The sequence below is a fragment of the Mesoplodon mirus genome, assembly GCF_964341445.2.
Source record: "Mesoplodon mirus genome assembly, chromosome: 4".
NCBI lineage: Eukaryota > Metazoa > Chordata > Mammalia > Artiodactyla > Ziphiidae > Mesoplodon > Mesoplodon mirus.
Genome location: NC_138979.1, coordinates 177,076,954 through 177,091,989, shown reverse-complemented (window position 1 = coordinate 177,091,989; position 15,036 = coordinate 177,076,954). Strand labels below are relative to the sequence as shown.

At 49.5% G+C, this 15,036-nt stretch overlaps 1 protein-coding gene across 2 annotated transcripts in view; it reads right to left on the bottom strand.

The window, feature by feature from the left end:
* Positions 1-444: 444 nt before the first annotated feature.
* Positions 445-15,036, bottom strand: part of SLC24A4 (solute carrier family 24 member 4) — a gene marked incomplete at both ends in the record, with an annotated part of 174,623 nt that continues 160,031 nt past the window's right edge. For both annotated transcript variants that reach the window (XM_082618319.1, XM_082618320.1), the window contains 5 exons: positions 445-597; positions 1,769-1,834; positions 2,266-2,378; positions 6,941-7,055; positions 11,516-11,682. In XM_082618319.1, the coding sequence (XP_082474445.1) occupies positions 445-597; positions 1,769-1,834; positions 2,266-2,378; positions 6,941-7,055; positions 11,516-11,682 (614 nt within the window). The remainder of the gene's footprint in view (positions 598-1,768; positions 1,835-2,265; positions 2,379-6,940; positions 7,056-11,515; positions 11,683-15,036) is intronic.

Sequence of the window (15,036 nt, the reverse complement as noted above, 5' to 3'; positions counted from 1 at the left end):
CTCTCTGGCCCAGAGGGGACCCTTGAGAACAACACTTCTATTCTGCATTGCCACAGGAGACCCTCTGTTCACCGCCTGACTCATTTCCAAGGCCGCAGTGCGACAGGACAACCAGCACACAGAAGTCCTTGTGATCCAAGCGTCCAAAAGAGGAGACACATGCCATGTCCCCATGGCTGGTGGCTCAGAGGGCTGCGAAGCTGCTCAAACAGCGACCCCTGAATCTTGCCTTTTGTGGGGCAGAACTCCCAGGAGCGGGGAGGATGCCCAGCAGCCTGGCCCGCGACCATACAAAGGCCACGATGGCTCTTCCTTCCCGTGCACGAAAGAACAGACGGTGGCTGCCGATGCAGGAGAGACTCGTGGTGGGGGAGGGGAGGAGAAGGAGGACGCCAGCGCCGGAGTGTCCAGCAGAGCTCCCGGGCAGGGGGCAGTGGCTCCGCTTTAATCGCCTTCTTGGCACATCGGCAAGTTGACAAAGGTAAAGACGTTAAACTCTATCATTATGGAGAAGCACAAGAAGATGGCGTAGAGGACCAGCACGTAGATCCCCAGCTTCCGGTCCAGCCTCCATTTGTTCAGATGGATGCCGAGGACCTGGAAGGAGAGAGTGTGAGTGTTGGGCTTGGGGGCAGAGAAATACTCCAAAAGGTACTTTTATTGGAAAACTACACACAAACGATGAACCCCAGGACTTTCTGCAAAAGGTGGGCAAGAGCGGAGGGGTGCTGCCGGTAGATCCTTGGTTTGATCAGAATGAGCCCTGCAGGCTTTACGCTTGTCTAATGAAAGGGTGCAGACTCCAGGCACACACAGCAGCTGGCCTCAGGCCACCGGCTCTGCCGGGACACGTACACCACTTCCTGGGGATGCACATGCCCTCCCGGGCCTTCTGTAGTGACAACCAGGGACTTTCACTGGGTCTTCCCTTTGCTTCAGAACTTGGCATCCTCAGCCTTCTTCAGCAAAACTTCCAAGGCTCCCGCTGGCCCACATCTGGCAAACTTCTGCTTGCACCACCTCTTTCTATTTTGTGTGTGTGTGTGTATGTGTGTGTGTGTGTGTGTGTATGTGTGTGTGTTTGGGAGATGGGGTTGGAGCACATCCTCTTTCCATGTTCTTGCCCACCTGTCCTTTTACAGCCTTCTTTCTTATCCCTGAATTGAGGCCTCCTAAGGGTTGGATCAGAGTTACCTCATCAGAGCAATGCCATGGGTCCTTAGAGACAGACCGGTGTGGATTCAAATCCCATCTTTGTCATTTCCTATCCCTGTGACCTTGGGCAAGTTACTTAACCCCCGAGCCTTGATTACTTCTGCAAAGTAGAATATCATCAGGTGCTTGTAAGGATGGAATAAAGTAAGCAGAGGTAGAGTTAGCACAGTGTGGCGCATGTGGAGTGAGGAGACCTCAGTATCACGCTGTGCCAGCCCCGAGACCTGACCATCAGGCCCCCATGTCAGCTCACATGGGCTGGGGGAGGACTTGTCTCCTACTGCACTAGTGAGAGGAGACAGACCGGGCAGCAGGAAGAGAGGAAACGTAACTCACTTCCTCTGGGGACTTCTTAGTGGCTCAGGGAAAAGCACAGTGTTTGGTGCCAACATTCTCGGCAGAAACTGTTTCTGGGGGGTATCTGTGAATTTATATGTTTTTACTGCTTTACCCCTCACTGCCAAGGGGAAGGGGGAGGGGATTCAGAGACTGTGCACAATCAGAGGAAATGATGTATGTGTGAGGCTTCTAGTTTGGAATTGCAAAAACTCACGGTGAGAGCAACGGAGCCCAGCAGCAACACCACGGAGTAGACCAGACCCCGGCTGTTGATCTTCACCTGGAAAAACAAACACACATGCCCTGAACCTCTGGGCTGTTCAGGCCCCCATCCGTTCTGGAAGCCCAGTGTGCTCGGGCTTATCCGCTCCCTTATCTGGAAGCCACAGGTGGGTGTTCACGGTGAGCACGTGGCCATGGATTCAGGTCTCTGCTCATCTGAGGAAATGAACTAGGAGGGGAGAGGCGTGCCAGTGGGCAGATGCATGGGGCCGAAGCACCCGTGAGTGCAGGGCAAACACGGGCTGCCTCCTGCAGGCACTGCCCAGGCTGCCCGGGACGCCTTTGCACAAAGTGGCTGCCAGCGTGCCAAGGAGAAGGGGGCAGTGCATCCCCTGCAGCCCTTGGCTGGCACAGGGCCAACACCACTATCACTCCCTGTAAAGCACATGTGCCTGGCGTCATCTCACTAAGGAAGCAAGACAAACTTACCGTGGATCCATAATTAATAACCATGGTCTGCAGTCCCCACGGTATGCCGAGTCCCACGAGGATGTCAAACACGTTGCTTCCTATGGTGTTAGAGACTGCCATGTCACCAAGGCCTGCAGGGGACAATCAACATGTCAGGCATCAAGAGCAGGTCGCTGGAAACCCCTGTTCCTTCCCATTTCCATCAGTGTTATTCCTTAGAAAGGAAGTCCTTCCTCATGGACCCCACATTTCTAAAACCTTTTAATGAGGACTAAGATCTACTCCCTTCATGAAGTCTTACATTTGAGGCCTGTAGTGGGTTGAATTGTGACCCCCCCAAGATTCACATGTTGGGGTACTAACCCCCAATACCTCAGAATGTGACCTTATCCGGAGACAGGGTCCTTCCGGGGTAATCAAGTTAAAATGAGGTCCTTAGGGTGGATCCTAATCCAATATGACTGGTGTTTTCATTAAAAGGGGATGTTAGGGCACAGGCATGCACACAGGGAGCACTCCATCTGAACATGAAGACAGCCATCTGCAAGCCAAGGAGAGAGGCCTGGAACAGACAGAAAGAATCAACTCTTCTGACACCTTGATCTCGGACTTCTAACCTCCAAGACTGTGGGGCAGTCAGTTTCTGTTTTCCTGTCTCCCAGTTTGTGGTAGTTACGGCCGACCTAGGAAACTAATCCAGAGCCCTTCATTATTCCTCCTGCCAGGGGTGTCAGCCGGTGTTTTGGAAGGACCCACTATGTGCTTCTTATTTGAGCCTCCCAGGTGCTCTGGGAGGGAAGGGGCCTCACCCTCAATGTATACTTGTGACCCAGGTGATGGCACCACGGCCTTGACCTGGATGACAGGGCATCAGGTTTTATGCCCAAGAGTGAACTCTTTCCCCCCAACCAGACTAGAAGCATCTTAGAGGTGAGGGACTGTGTCACCATCTTCCCTCTCCTGCCCCACTGTCCAGTCTCATGAAAGCCACACAGTCTTAGGAACTTAATAATGTGAGAGGTATCAAAAGTTAGTAAACAAACTTTTACAAATAAGACTCATGCTGGCTGAGCCTGTTTTCACCGGGCCCCTTAGCCCTAAATGGACACGACTGTCATAATCTGGCCACAAACAAACGTCCGTGGAATGAACAAGCCTGAAACACACATGCCTGTGCCCATAAAACTGCCTTGGTCGCTGAGAAGCTCACAGACTCAGAAGAGCGTCTGGACGACTGCCTCACCTCCACCTGACTTCCTGCCCCCCTAGTACAGCCAGGCCACTTCCTCCTGCCTCCGCTGACCTCCAGGACATAATGCCTCCCTCAAGGGCCTCACAGCTCCCTCCCTCCCTGCCTGGGCACTGATCTGAGTGCCTTCAAAATCTCGGCAGCTGAGTCCTATTGGGGGGCGGTACCTCTGGGAAACCTGCCTTCCAGTCTCCCAGGATTTTGTGAAACAGGAACGAGCAGCAACTGTTTTGGACCAGCTAGTTGCCCCTGGTGAGGAGGCAGGCACTAGCCAGATGGGTCAGGAGGCACAAAGATGCCCAGGTTTGGGAGAAGAGAGAGGAGAGCTTCTCAGGTTTGACTGCCTGCTCTGTGCAGGCACTGCCCTCTGAGGAATCTTACGGCAGCGCTTCTCAAACTTCAAGAGCACACGACTCACTGGGGGTCTTGCTAAAAAGCAGACTCTGGGGGCTTCCCTGGCTGCACAGTGGTTAAGAATCCGCCTGCCAATGCAGGGGACACGGGTTCGAGCCCTGGTCCGGGAAGATCCCACATGCTGCAGAGCAACTAAGCCTGTGCGCCACACTTGTGCGCCACAACTACTGAGCCTGTGCTCTAGAGCCTGCGAGCCACAACTACTGAAGCCTGTGAGCCACAACTACTGAAGTCCGCGAGCCACAACTACTGAAGGCCGCGCGCCTACAGCCCGTGCTCTGCAACAAGAGAAGCCATCGCAATGAAAAGCCCGTGCACCGCAACGAAGAGTAGACCCCCCTCGCCGCAACTAAAAGAAAGCCCGTTCGCAGCAACGAGGACCCAACGCAGCCAAAATTAAAATAAATTAAAAAAATAATAAAGTTATAAAAATTATTTAAAAAAAAAAGCAGACTCTGATTCAGTGGGGCTGGGACGGGGCCTGAGAGTCTGCATGTCTCTCAAGCCGATGCTGCCGGCCTGGACCACGCTCTGGGCTGTGAGCCTTCAGGGAGCCCAGGATGCAGGGCCTCTGTGTTGGAGCTCACCGCACGGCTCCTGCCCTGTGTGATGGACTCCGAACAGAGGTTTCTGTATCCTCCACCATAAAGAATCTGTCCAGGCTTTAACCTGGTCTGCTGGACACTCTGCCAATCACGTCAGCATCACCCTCACGACAACCATACACTCCCGCCCCCGCCTCACCCCTCCTGTTTCTGCGTTCTACATCTCACAGGAGCCACTCTGAGATGATGTCCCCACCTGTCCTTGTTCCTACAGAGCCCCTCTGACCTCACTGGGACCCTCCCCTCCAAGCCCCGAATCTTCTAGAATCATGACCCCCACCCCCAACCCACTAGCTTGGACTCCAAGGCCAGCTGTTTAAATGGCACGTTCTTTTGCCTCCTTGACCTTCCACTGTGTCCACCCAGCCAACCCCAGCTCTGGATGAACTTGGGATCTCTCCTCTGTGCTGCTGGAGCTGGTGTGACCTCAAATTCATGTCGGAATCCCACCCAAGTTCATGCCAGCGAACATCGGACAGGCCCTAGGCGCTCATCGGCTTTCCTTTTACTCATCGTACTGGGTTGAAGAGTGCCCCACCCTCATGTCCACCCGAAACCTGTGAATGTGACCTTATTTGCAAATAAAGTCTTTGTAGATGTGATCCAGTTAAAATGAGGTCATAGGGCTTCCCTGGTGGCGCAGTGGTTGAGAGTCTGCCTGCCCGTGCAGGGGACACGGGTTCGTGCCCCGGTCCGGGAGGTTCCCACATGCCACGGAGTGGCTGGGCCCGTGAGCCATGGCCACTGAGCCTGTGCATCTGGAGCCTGTGCTCAGCAACGGGAGAGGCCACAACAGTGAGAGGCCCGTGTACTGCTAGCTAGCTAAACAAACAAACAAACAAACAAACAAATAAATAAATAAAATGAGGTCATAATGAATTAGGGTGGGACCTAATCCAATGACTGGTGTCCTTATAAGGAGGAAGTTTGGACAAACACACACAGAGGGAATTATACCACATGAAGACACAAGCAGAGACTGGACGGATGCAGCCACAAGCCAAGGATTCCTGGCAACCACTGGAAGCTGGGAGAGAACAAGGAAGGATCCTCCCTAGAACCTTCAGAGAGAGTACGGTCCTGCCAACATCTTGAGTTTGGACTTCTAGCCTCCAGATCTGTGAGAGAATCCATTTCTGTTGTTTTAAGCCACCCAGTTGGGGTACTTTTGTTATGACAGCCCTGGGAAATGAATACACTCACCTCAAAGGTCACTCAATTCAATTCCAAACCCTTCAGCTGCTGTTCCCAACTGTCCCCATTTTCCACAAGGCTCCAGCCTACTGCCAAACATACCCCCACCCTTCCCTTCCCCTCAATTCGTGCTTTCTCAGGACTGACTGACCAACTAATCAACCCTTTCTTTTATCTTGAAGAAATAAAACTTCTTCCTTCTTTCCAAACCAAGTTTCTCTCTGGACACTGCTCTCCTCTCCTGTCTCCTCTGAGATTCCACTCCATTATTCGCCCATCCTGCCCCCCATACTTTCCAATTTCCATCTACAGAGGAAGATCTGTGGAGGTCCAGGCTTGGATGCTATCTCACGGGTAGAAAGGGAGTGGTAAAGGAAGCCTGGCTCTTTACAGCTCTTTTGTTCTGCCATCAAAGAGCATACTGGTGGGGCTTCCCTGGTGGCGCAGTGGTTGAGAGTCTGCCTGCCGATGCAGGGGACACGGGTTCGTGCCCCAGTCCGGGAAGATCCCACATGCTGCGGAGCAGCTGGGCCCGTGAGCCATGGCCGCTGAGCTTGCGCGTCCAGAGCCTGGGCTCTGCAATGGGAGAGGCCACGGCGGTGAGGGGTCCGCGTACCGCAAAAAGAAAAAAAAAAAAAAAGAGCATACTGGTATTCCTCACCTTGCTTACCCCATGGCACTTAGTTCCAAAGAAAAATCGCCAAGCAAACCATAACATTACATAAGGTCTAGAATTCTGAAGGAGAATTGGAAAATGGTTGGAGATACAGGATGTCCCCGCTTGACTTTCCCGGGATCAGAATATTTCTCATTACTATTGCATTTGCTATAAAAAGTCTGGGCTCCAGCTCCGCTCAATCTCACATTGGTGATGCCGGAACAAGTTCATCCTTTTTTTTTTATTCTTTGGCCGCGCGGCGCAGCTTGTGGGATCTCAGTTCCAGCATTGAAAGCCTGGAACCCTAACCACTAGGCCACCAGGGAACTCCCAGAACAAGTCCATTTTTATACAACTCCACACAAATGCTTCTAGAGGTCTGGAGGAGTTGATCTTGGTAGTATTCTCTCCATGGATGGAATCTAATACATGATGCTTTCCAGTTGTCACCGTTTCCTTCATAGCAGGATGTAAGGATTGCCAGTCATGACAGCCACGAACTGCAACTCGGGCTGGGGGTAGGGGCCCGCAAGGTGATGCTGACTGCTGTCAGGGCTGAGGCGTGATCCATACCTTGTCTCGTCACAATTAAGCTGGCCATGCAGTCTGGAACGCTTGTGCCTGCTGCAAGGAAAGTAATGCCCATGATGACATCAGGGATTCCAAGGGTGTATCCAATAATAGTCACCTGCAGAAGAGTGGGGGGAAATATCAACTCACAGAGGAGCACCCCTGGAAAGTGTGCTTACATCTGAGTGTTTTTAACTTATACACAGTACTGCTATATCCAACAGAAAAATCTGGAATACGGTTTTATTTTAAAACCATCTTTTGCGTGTTCTTTTTTCCAGATTATGTAATACGTGTTTACTGTTTTAAAAAGTTTAGAAAATAAAGTAAAATGAAAGTAAAAATCACCTACCATTTCTCAAGACCCTCAGACAACCACTATTAACAATTTGCATCAGCCCATGATTCTCAAATTTGAACATGTAGGAAATTCTCTGGTGAGCTGGTTAAAATAAGATTTCCAGGTCTCACCCCCAGAGTTTCTGATTCAGGAGGTCTGGGGTGAAGCCCAGGAATCTGCATTCCTAACTAGTTCCCAGGTGGTTGGGACCCTGAGGCTGCTGGTCTGGGAATCACATTTGAAAACCCCTGCTTTAGAATATACCTTGACCTTCTTTTTGGTGTGTGTACTAGACAGAAAATAAAATCAGATTATAGCACCAACCTATATTTTGCAGCTATTTATTACACGTAATAATACATCGCGAATATCTTTCCAACTCAAATACTCATCTACAACATTATTTTAAACTGATGCATGGATTCCATTGCATGGCTTTAAAGTTTTCACCAACCCGTCACTGGTGAATATGGAAGGGGTTTCTGTTTTTACTCTTACAATGTCACTGTATGGTAACAAGTAACATTTAATGAGCACCTACTGTGTACCAGGTCCTCTCCAGGTGTTTTACTTTCACAATCTCAGGTGCTCTTTATTATTCACCACCCACTGGTGAGAGAGGCACTGTTATTATGCCCAGGGAAATGAGGATCAGAGAAGTTAAGTTACAATGCTGGTGGGCATGAAGCCGGGGAGCAGTAAAGCAGGGATCCCAGGCCAAGTCTTTCCAACTCTGAAGCCTGTGCTCCAACCTCGCCGTCATGCTGTCTTGTGTGAACTTCTCTGGGATCTCATCTTACTATATCCTTAGGATAAGTTCCAAGAAATAGAACCGTTGGATCAAAGGATTCGCAGGCTTTTAAGGATGTTGAGGCATGGTCACACAGTCCTCTAATAAATGCCTGACACTTGGGAGGTGGTTGGGCCCTGAGCAGCAGCCAGATGGAAAGCCCTAGAAAGTACCTGGACAACCCCATTCAAAACGCCCATTAGTCCTGGCTCACCTCCCCATCTAGAAAACGGGAACAGTGGCATCTCTTAGGGTTGTTCGCATCTTGGCTGATGGCTCCAATCCCAGCAAATGGTTGGGTGACTTAGGATAAGCTGGTTTGCTTCTCTGAGCCTCAGCTCCCTCATCTGTAAAATGGACTTTTAAATGAGGATTAAGTGAGAAAATATGAGGTGACAGTGCCTGGTCTGTGCAAGACATTCATAGATGTATGTTTCCTTTCTCTTTCTATCACTCGTCTTGCATTCTATGGGGGCAGAGAAAATGAGGGTGATCAGACCCAGATGAAGTGTGCTTTCTAAGGGCAAAGCTCAGCCCTGGAATGTAGTCAGAGCTCATTGACTAAAATGATGCCCCTCCTAGGACAAAGCTTTGCAGATGGGTTTGAAGATGCTCTACCCTCAAAACAGTGCTCAGCTCAGCATCACCAGGTGCGGAGCAGAGAACACACTGACTGGCCTGCCCTGGGCTGTGAAAGAAGAGAGACACTGAGGACACCAAAGCCACACAGCTGATCGATCCATCAATGCTTAACCCATGCTGGCCGTGAAGGAGGTCTCCACAAGACTGGCCGGGCTGTGGTTGACATGTTTTTTAATGGGTGATGCCAGATGTCATAAGTATAGGAGATTGGGTTATCTGGCAATACTGGGGATGCTTCCTTTTTTGTTTTTTCTTAAATTACTGAACTACATGGCTAAGAAGCCGGAGGCTGGAAGGACAGAAGGAAGGTTTCGTGTGTGTGCACACTCTCCAAGTGTTCAGGACCAGAGATGCTACGTGAGTGTGGCTTTGCCTTGGACTCCAGCCCTGGGCTCTCTGAGCCCTCCTGATGCTTGGGCTTCAGAAAGGGAAGCAGAGGCGAGTCCAGAGCTGGGCTGACCATCTGCCGGACCTTGTGGAAGTCACGCCTCCTCTTTGGTTTTCACCTCCCCAGTTGGGCAAAGGTGCTGGACAGGATGACCCATTTTGGAGGTCTCCCCCTTTTGACACTGACACTCAAGAATGGTTTTCCACAAAGCGTTGGGGGTGAGAGATGTGAAGGGTGGCTGGGGAAGGGTGTGGGCAGGTGAGACGTCACTGCTTCCTGGCGCCCCCATCAGGACATGAGGAAAGTAAAGCATGGCCCCCAGGCAGGCACATCTTTCTTCGGTAGAAATCAGACTAATGTGGCACTGTTGTCTTTACCATTTTCTACTGTGGAAGCCGTTCAATCACCTCAAACTGAGGCTAGCTGAAGTTCAAAACCGCAGGTAAGTGTGCCCCAGCAAGGTGGTTCCTGTACCTCCCACCAAGCCACTGCCAAGAGTCTGCTTTAAGAAGTGAGAGTGGGGTTTGTAAGTCCAGGTTGGGGGGATGGGAGTGTTATTAAATGTCCCACCTCACTGCTAATGAGTGGAACTGATTTCCTAAGACTGTTGTTTTCATTAACTAGAGAAGAAACAGATTTCAAACATTCATTAATTTGATCTTCCCTAATTCTCACACCCACTCAAATGTCATGAAATATTTTTCTCACTAGCAATGTCGTTTGGGGAATGCACTTTAGTAAGAGAAATCGCTGGACCCTTTTATCAAATGTAAAGAGGGGCTGACCTTTAACCCTATTCAGAAAAATTTAAGTTTGCAAATTCAGTTCATTTTGAGGCCAGTTTTCATTATGTCTGATTGCCATCCTTTTCTGGGGGGTTTGGATAGTAGCTATTTCCAACTCTTCTTCCCAAACACACACACAGGCACGAGCACATGCACGCACACACACACGTGCACACACACACACATGCGCACACACGCCAGCACCTAAGGGGGTTTAAACCTCTATCTGAACAAGCGTGGAAGCAGAGTGTTGGCTGCATCTCATGGTGAATATGGCTGATATTTACAGTTATGATCAATTTGCTGTGCTGCGAGATCAGACCTGATGCCTGAACAGAGACCTTTCATTCTCCCAATAACCAGTCCATTTCGTAGAGGGGGCGACCATGGCTCATGGAAGCTGAGTCACCTACCCAGGTTTCACGGCTCACACGGGGAGAACCAGGATTCACATCCATTCCCATGTGACCCCACGGCTCTTCTTTCCCCACCAAACTGCTTCCCTGGGGTTAAGGGCAAGGGGGCCCCTGTGTCTCTGAAAGCAAGACAACCTTGCCCTGTGTGCTAGGTGTGAGGGGACATCAGGTGTTAGAACGAGAGTGAAGTGGCTACATGCGTATACCACTGAGGCATGAGTGGCTGACAGGTGCGCTTCCCAATAGAAAGGCAGACGTCCTGTACCTATTTCTCTCCTTGTTCCTGGGCTCCCCTGGTGAGGGGAGGGGAAGAGGAGGGACCCCACAGGGTGATGCAGAGCGAGGCGGAAGGGGTTCCTGCTTGGCCCTGCCCAGCCAGCAAAAGGTTTTTACAGGGAGCGGTCACGTGTGGCCAGACCAGCTACGCCAAAGCCTCTCTCCCTGAAAATCTTTAGTCCAAATGGCACCTGAAGATTCCAGTAACAGACTGAGAGGCCGTTCAGGAGAGTGGTCGAGATCCTGGACTCCGGAGACCGATATCTGGCTTCTAACCCCAACTCTAGAACTTACTAGCTATGTGACTCATTGTGCAATGGTCGCCAATTGTGTAACTAATTGGGCAAATGACTGAGTCTCTAGGCCTGAGCTTGCTCATCTGTAAAACTGGCATAATAAAACGGCTTGCCCCATCGGGTGGCTATAAGGACTAGAAGAGTCTACGTAAAGTTTGTATCTGTGCCTGGACAGAGAAAGGGGAGAGGAGCATCCCTTGGCAGGGGGCATGGAAAGGGCTGCCTTGTGTTTGTCTCCCATTGACTCCAGTCTCCATCACATTCCCCTTTGGATACTGAAAAGGAAGGGAGCCTAGTGATTAGCCCTCCAGAGCTTCTTACAGAGACTCCCCACCACCCCCATATGCCTCTTCCATCACACCAGGGCGGCGTGTCCCAGGCTGTTCGTGTGAAGGTTCGTCTGCCTCCTATGGCCACCACGGACCATGCTGTGTCCATCTGGGTATCTCTGATGCACAGCACAGCACCACGCACTTCTGCTGAAACCCCTTCCTACTGAGAAATAAGCCAAGGTCTGTTAAGGTGGGCGACTTGCCGAAGGTGGCACAGCGGCGTCTGAGCGTGCTCTTGACACCAGCTCTCCCACCGCCGGCAGGTGCCAGGCAGGAGCTGTCCGTACGGTCCACCCCCACTTCTGCCACTCACCAGCCACACCATCAGGTAGGAGAAGACAGCGATCCACAGCGTGGCAAGGATGAAGGTGAGCATGAAGAACTTCTCCCAGCGGGGCTTGCTGCAGTTGGGGATGGTGATGCACAGGAGGAAGATGAGTGGCCAGGTCAACACCCACTTGGCTTTGTCCCCTCTTGCCTCTGCAGAGGGTTGGGGCGGAGCCAGAAGGGAGGAGGAGAGAAACGCACACTGGGTTACACACCCGCCAGTCTACCCGTCGGTTTATTTTTTTAAGCCAAACAAGAGAATGCTACGAATGTGACTCCTAGCAACGGGCTTCACAGAACCACACACCTTCATACTGTCAACCTGGAAGCGATCTTAGCAAGACAGTTAAGTGTTTGTTGATTGAATAACCTCTGTCAGTCCAAATCCTTTATTTGACAAGATGAGGAAAGTGAGACCCAGAGCTGAAACAGATTTGCACAGGCCAGCTGGAATGGGGATGCGGAATACACGGCTAGGCTTCGGAGTCAGACCTGGGCTGGAATTCAAATGACCTTGAGCAATCCTCTCAACTCCACTTCCTCCTCTGACAATAACAGCTGTAAGTAACAACAGCACAATAGTTGATGCAGGGAATGGTTGCTTTGTGTAGCAGGCAGAGTGCTAAGCATTTTGCATCTTAGTAGTTTCTTCACCTGTTAAATGGGAACATTATCTCTTTCTTGGTTCTTGCAAAAATGACATGATACAATGCACATAAAACAGCCAGCGCAAAGAGCCTGGCACAGCAGGTGCTCTGGAACTCTCAGCTCCTTTGCTCCAAGGTCACAGAGCCAGTGGCAGAGGCAAGACTAAAATGTGGTGTCCTGCTGGCAGGCATGACCCTGCTGGCCCCTACCAAGGGAATCCGCAAACAATTCAACAGAGGAGAAGTGGCCTCAAAAGCCACTGAGTGCAAGCATAGTGTCCTTAATAAGTCACTGGGTATTTTGAGCACATGCAAGCTCAAAATAGGCTGTGGGTGATGCCAATGAAATGGTGGAGGAAGGACCTCTGAAAATTCTCTCCTCCATAAAAGCAATGAGAACACTAGCAAAAATGGTCAGTCAACTTGTTTTATTTTATTTATTTTAAAATTTATTTATTTTATTTATTCTTGGCTGCATTGGGTCTTTGTTGCTGCACATGGGCTTTCTCTATTTGCAGTGAGCGGGGGCTACTCTTCATTGCGGTGCACGGGCTTCTCATTGCAGTGGCTTCTCGTTGCAGAGCATGGGCTCTAGGCATGTGGGCTTCAGTAGGTGTGGCACGTGGGCTCAGTAGTCGTGGCTCGTGGGCTCTAGAGCACAAGCTTAGTAGTTGTGGCGCATGGGCTTCAGTAGTTGTGGCACGTGGGCTTCAGTAGTTGTGGCTCACGGGCTCTAGAGCGCAGGCTCAGTAGTTGCGGCACACGGGCTTAGTTGCTCCGCAGCAAGTGGGGTCTTCCTGGACCAGGGCTCGAACCCGTGTCCCCTGCATTGGCAGGCGGATTCTTAACCACTGAGCCACCAGGAAAGTCCCTCAACTTGTTTTAGGACTCTGGAAATTAACCAAAGCCTTGTGGCAATCCAGGGAGTATTTATTTAAGAAAATTGGTTGGGTATTAGTAAGAACAGTGAACTTTATATAAAATTTTAACTTGCCCTGTTTTCATTCCCTTTCATCAGCTTTGGAGTAGCTTTGAAAAACCAGTAGCCTGGCATCCACCAGAAAGGGTAGGACAGGATTAGAGCTCCTTCCAAGTCCATTCTCAGAGGACTGGCATTATCTGACCTGTCTGCTGGTTTCCTGGAAGACCCCACTTTCAAGGCTGTCTTTATTTTACCTGAATCAGAGCTCACCCAGTATGAAGAGCCTTTTCCTTGAGGGCATTTGTTGAAAACAGTCAGGGGCACTTGTGGAAAACTGTGCAGCCTGAGGTGGTGGACAACAGATGGACAAACAATAGGTTAATGAAAAAGCTTAAAAGGAAAAGCTGGTAATGAGATATCCATAGAGGGCCTGGAAAAGTTCCCACATAGTTCTGGGAATCTGAAAGTCCATGAGCATGCATAGGGCTGTTCCCAGGGTTATTTTCAGGCTCAGGAAAGACTTGAGAACGTCCTAAGCTTTCACTTCTGCCTACAACTGCGACTCTGAGAAAACAAGAAGTAAAGGCCAAGGTGGAGTTGTAAACTGCCTGCCTGGGTGTTAAAGGCGTGCCCCCAAACACACACAGAGCCCATCAGCAAAGACTGGGAGACTTGTTTCCACCCAGGCATCTAAAGAAATCTCTGTGCAATCATTAGATGACCTTAGGCTAACCTCACAGATATTTCAGTGGTCAGGCAACAAAGAATATAGATTTTACAGAATTAGAAAAGTCACCAAACAAGCAACAACAACCATAAAGCAACAACAAATAGTCCTGGGAAAGGGGAAGGATGTGATTTCTTCTTCTTCTTCTTCCACATTATATTATTTTATTTATTTATTTTTAAGTTTTTCATTGGTATTTTTATTTAACAATTCATAAAGGGAGGAAAAGATTAATAAATATATTATTTTAAATGTCTAGTTTCAACAACAAAAATTAAGAGACATGCACAGAAACAAGAATGTATGGCTTATACATGGAAAACAAGCAGTTACTAGAAACCATGTCTGAGGAATTCCAGATATTGGATTTACTGGACAAAGGCTTTAAATCAGCTATTTTAAAATATGCACAAAGAAGTTTTAAAAATGTCTCAAAAACAAAAGGCAAGTATGAGAATGATTTCTCATCAGAGAATATTAATAAAGAAGTAAAACTTATAAAAAAGAGCTGACAGAAAGTCTGGAATTAAGAAGTGAAATAACTAAACTGAATATTTTACTAGAGGGGCTCAATAGCAAATCTGAAAAGGAAGAAGAAAAACATCAGTGACCTTGGAGATAGGTGAACTGAGATTATCTAGTATCAGGAACAGAAAAAGAGTAAATAAAAATGAACTGTGCCTCAAAGACCTGTGGCACACCATCCAACATGCCAACATATGCATAATGGGAGGATCAGAAAGAGAGAGAGAAAACGGGGCAGGAAGAATACTTGAAGAACTCAGGCTCAAAAACTTTCCAAATCTGATGAAAAACATTAATATATACATTCAAGAAGAATACACCTTCTTTTCTTGCTTTATTTATTTATTTATTATTATTATTATTATTTTTTGCGGTACGTGGGCCTCTCACTGTTGTGGCCTCTCCCGTTGCGGAGCACAGGCTCCGGATGCGCAGGCTCAGCGGCCTCAGGGCCCAGGGCTGGGCTCAGGGCCCAGCCGCTCCGCGGCATGTGGGATCTTCCCAGACTGGGGCGTGAACCCACGTTCCCTGCATCGGCAGGCGGATTCTCAGCCACTGCGCCACCAGGGAAGCCCTTCTTGCTTTATTTGTTTTCTGCTCTTGCTTTATTTGTTTACGAATATACCTTCTTTTCAAGTTCACATGGAACATTCTACAGGATAGACAATATGTTAGGTCATAAAACG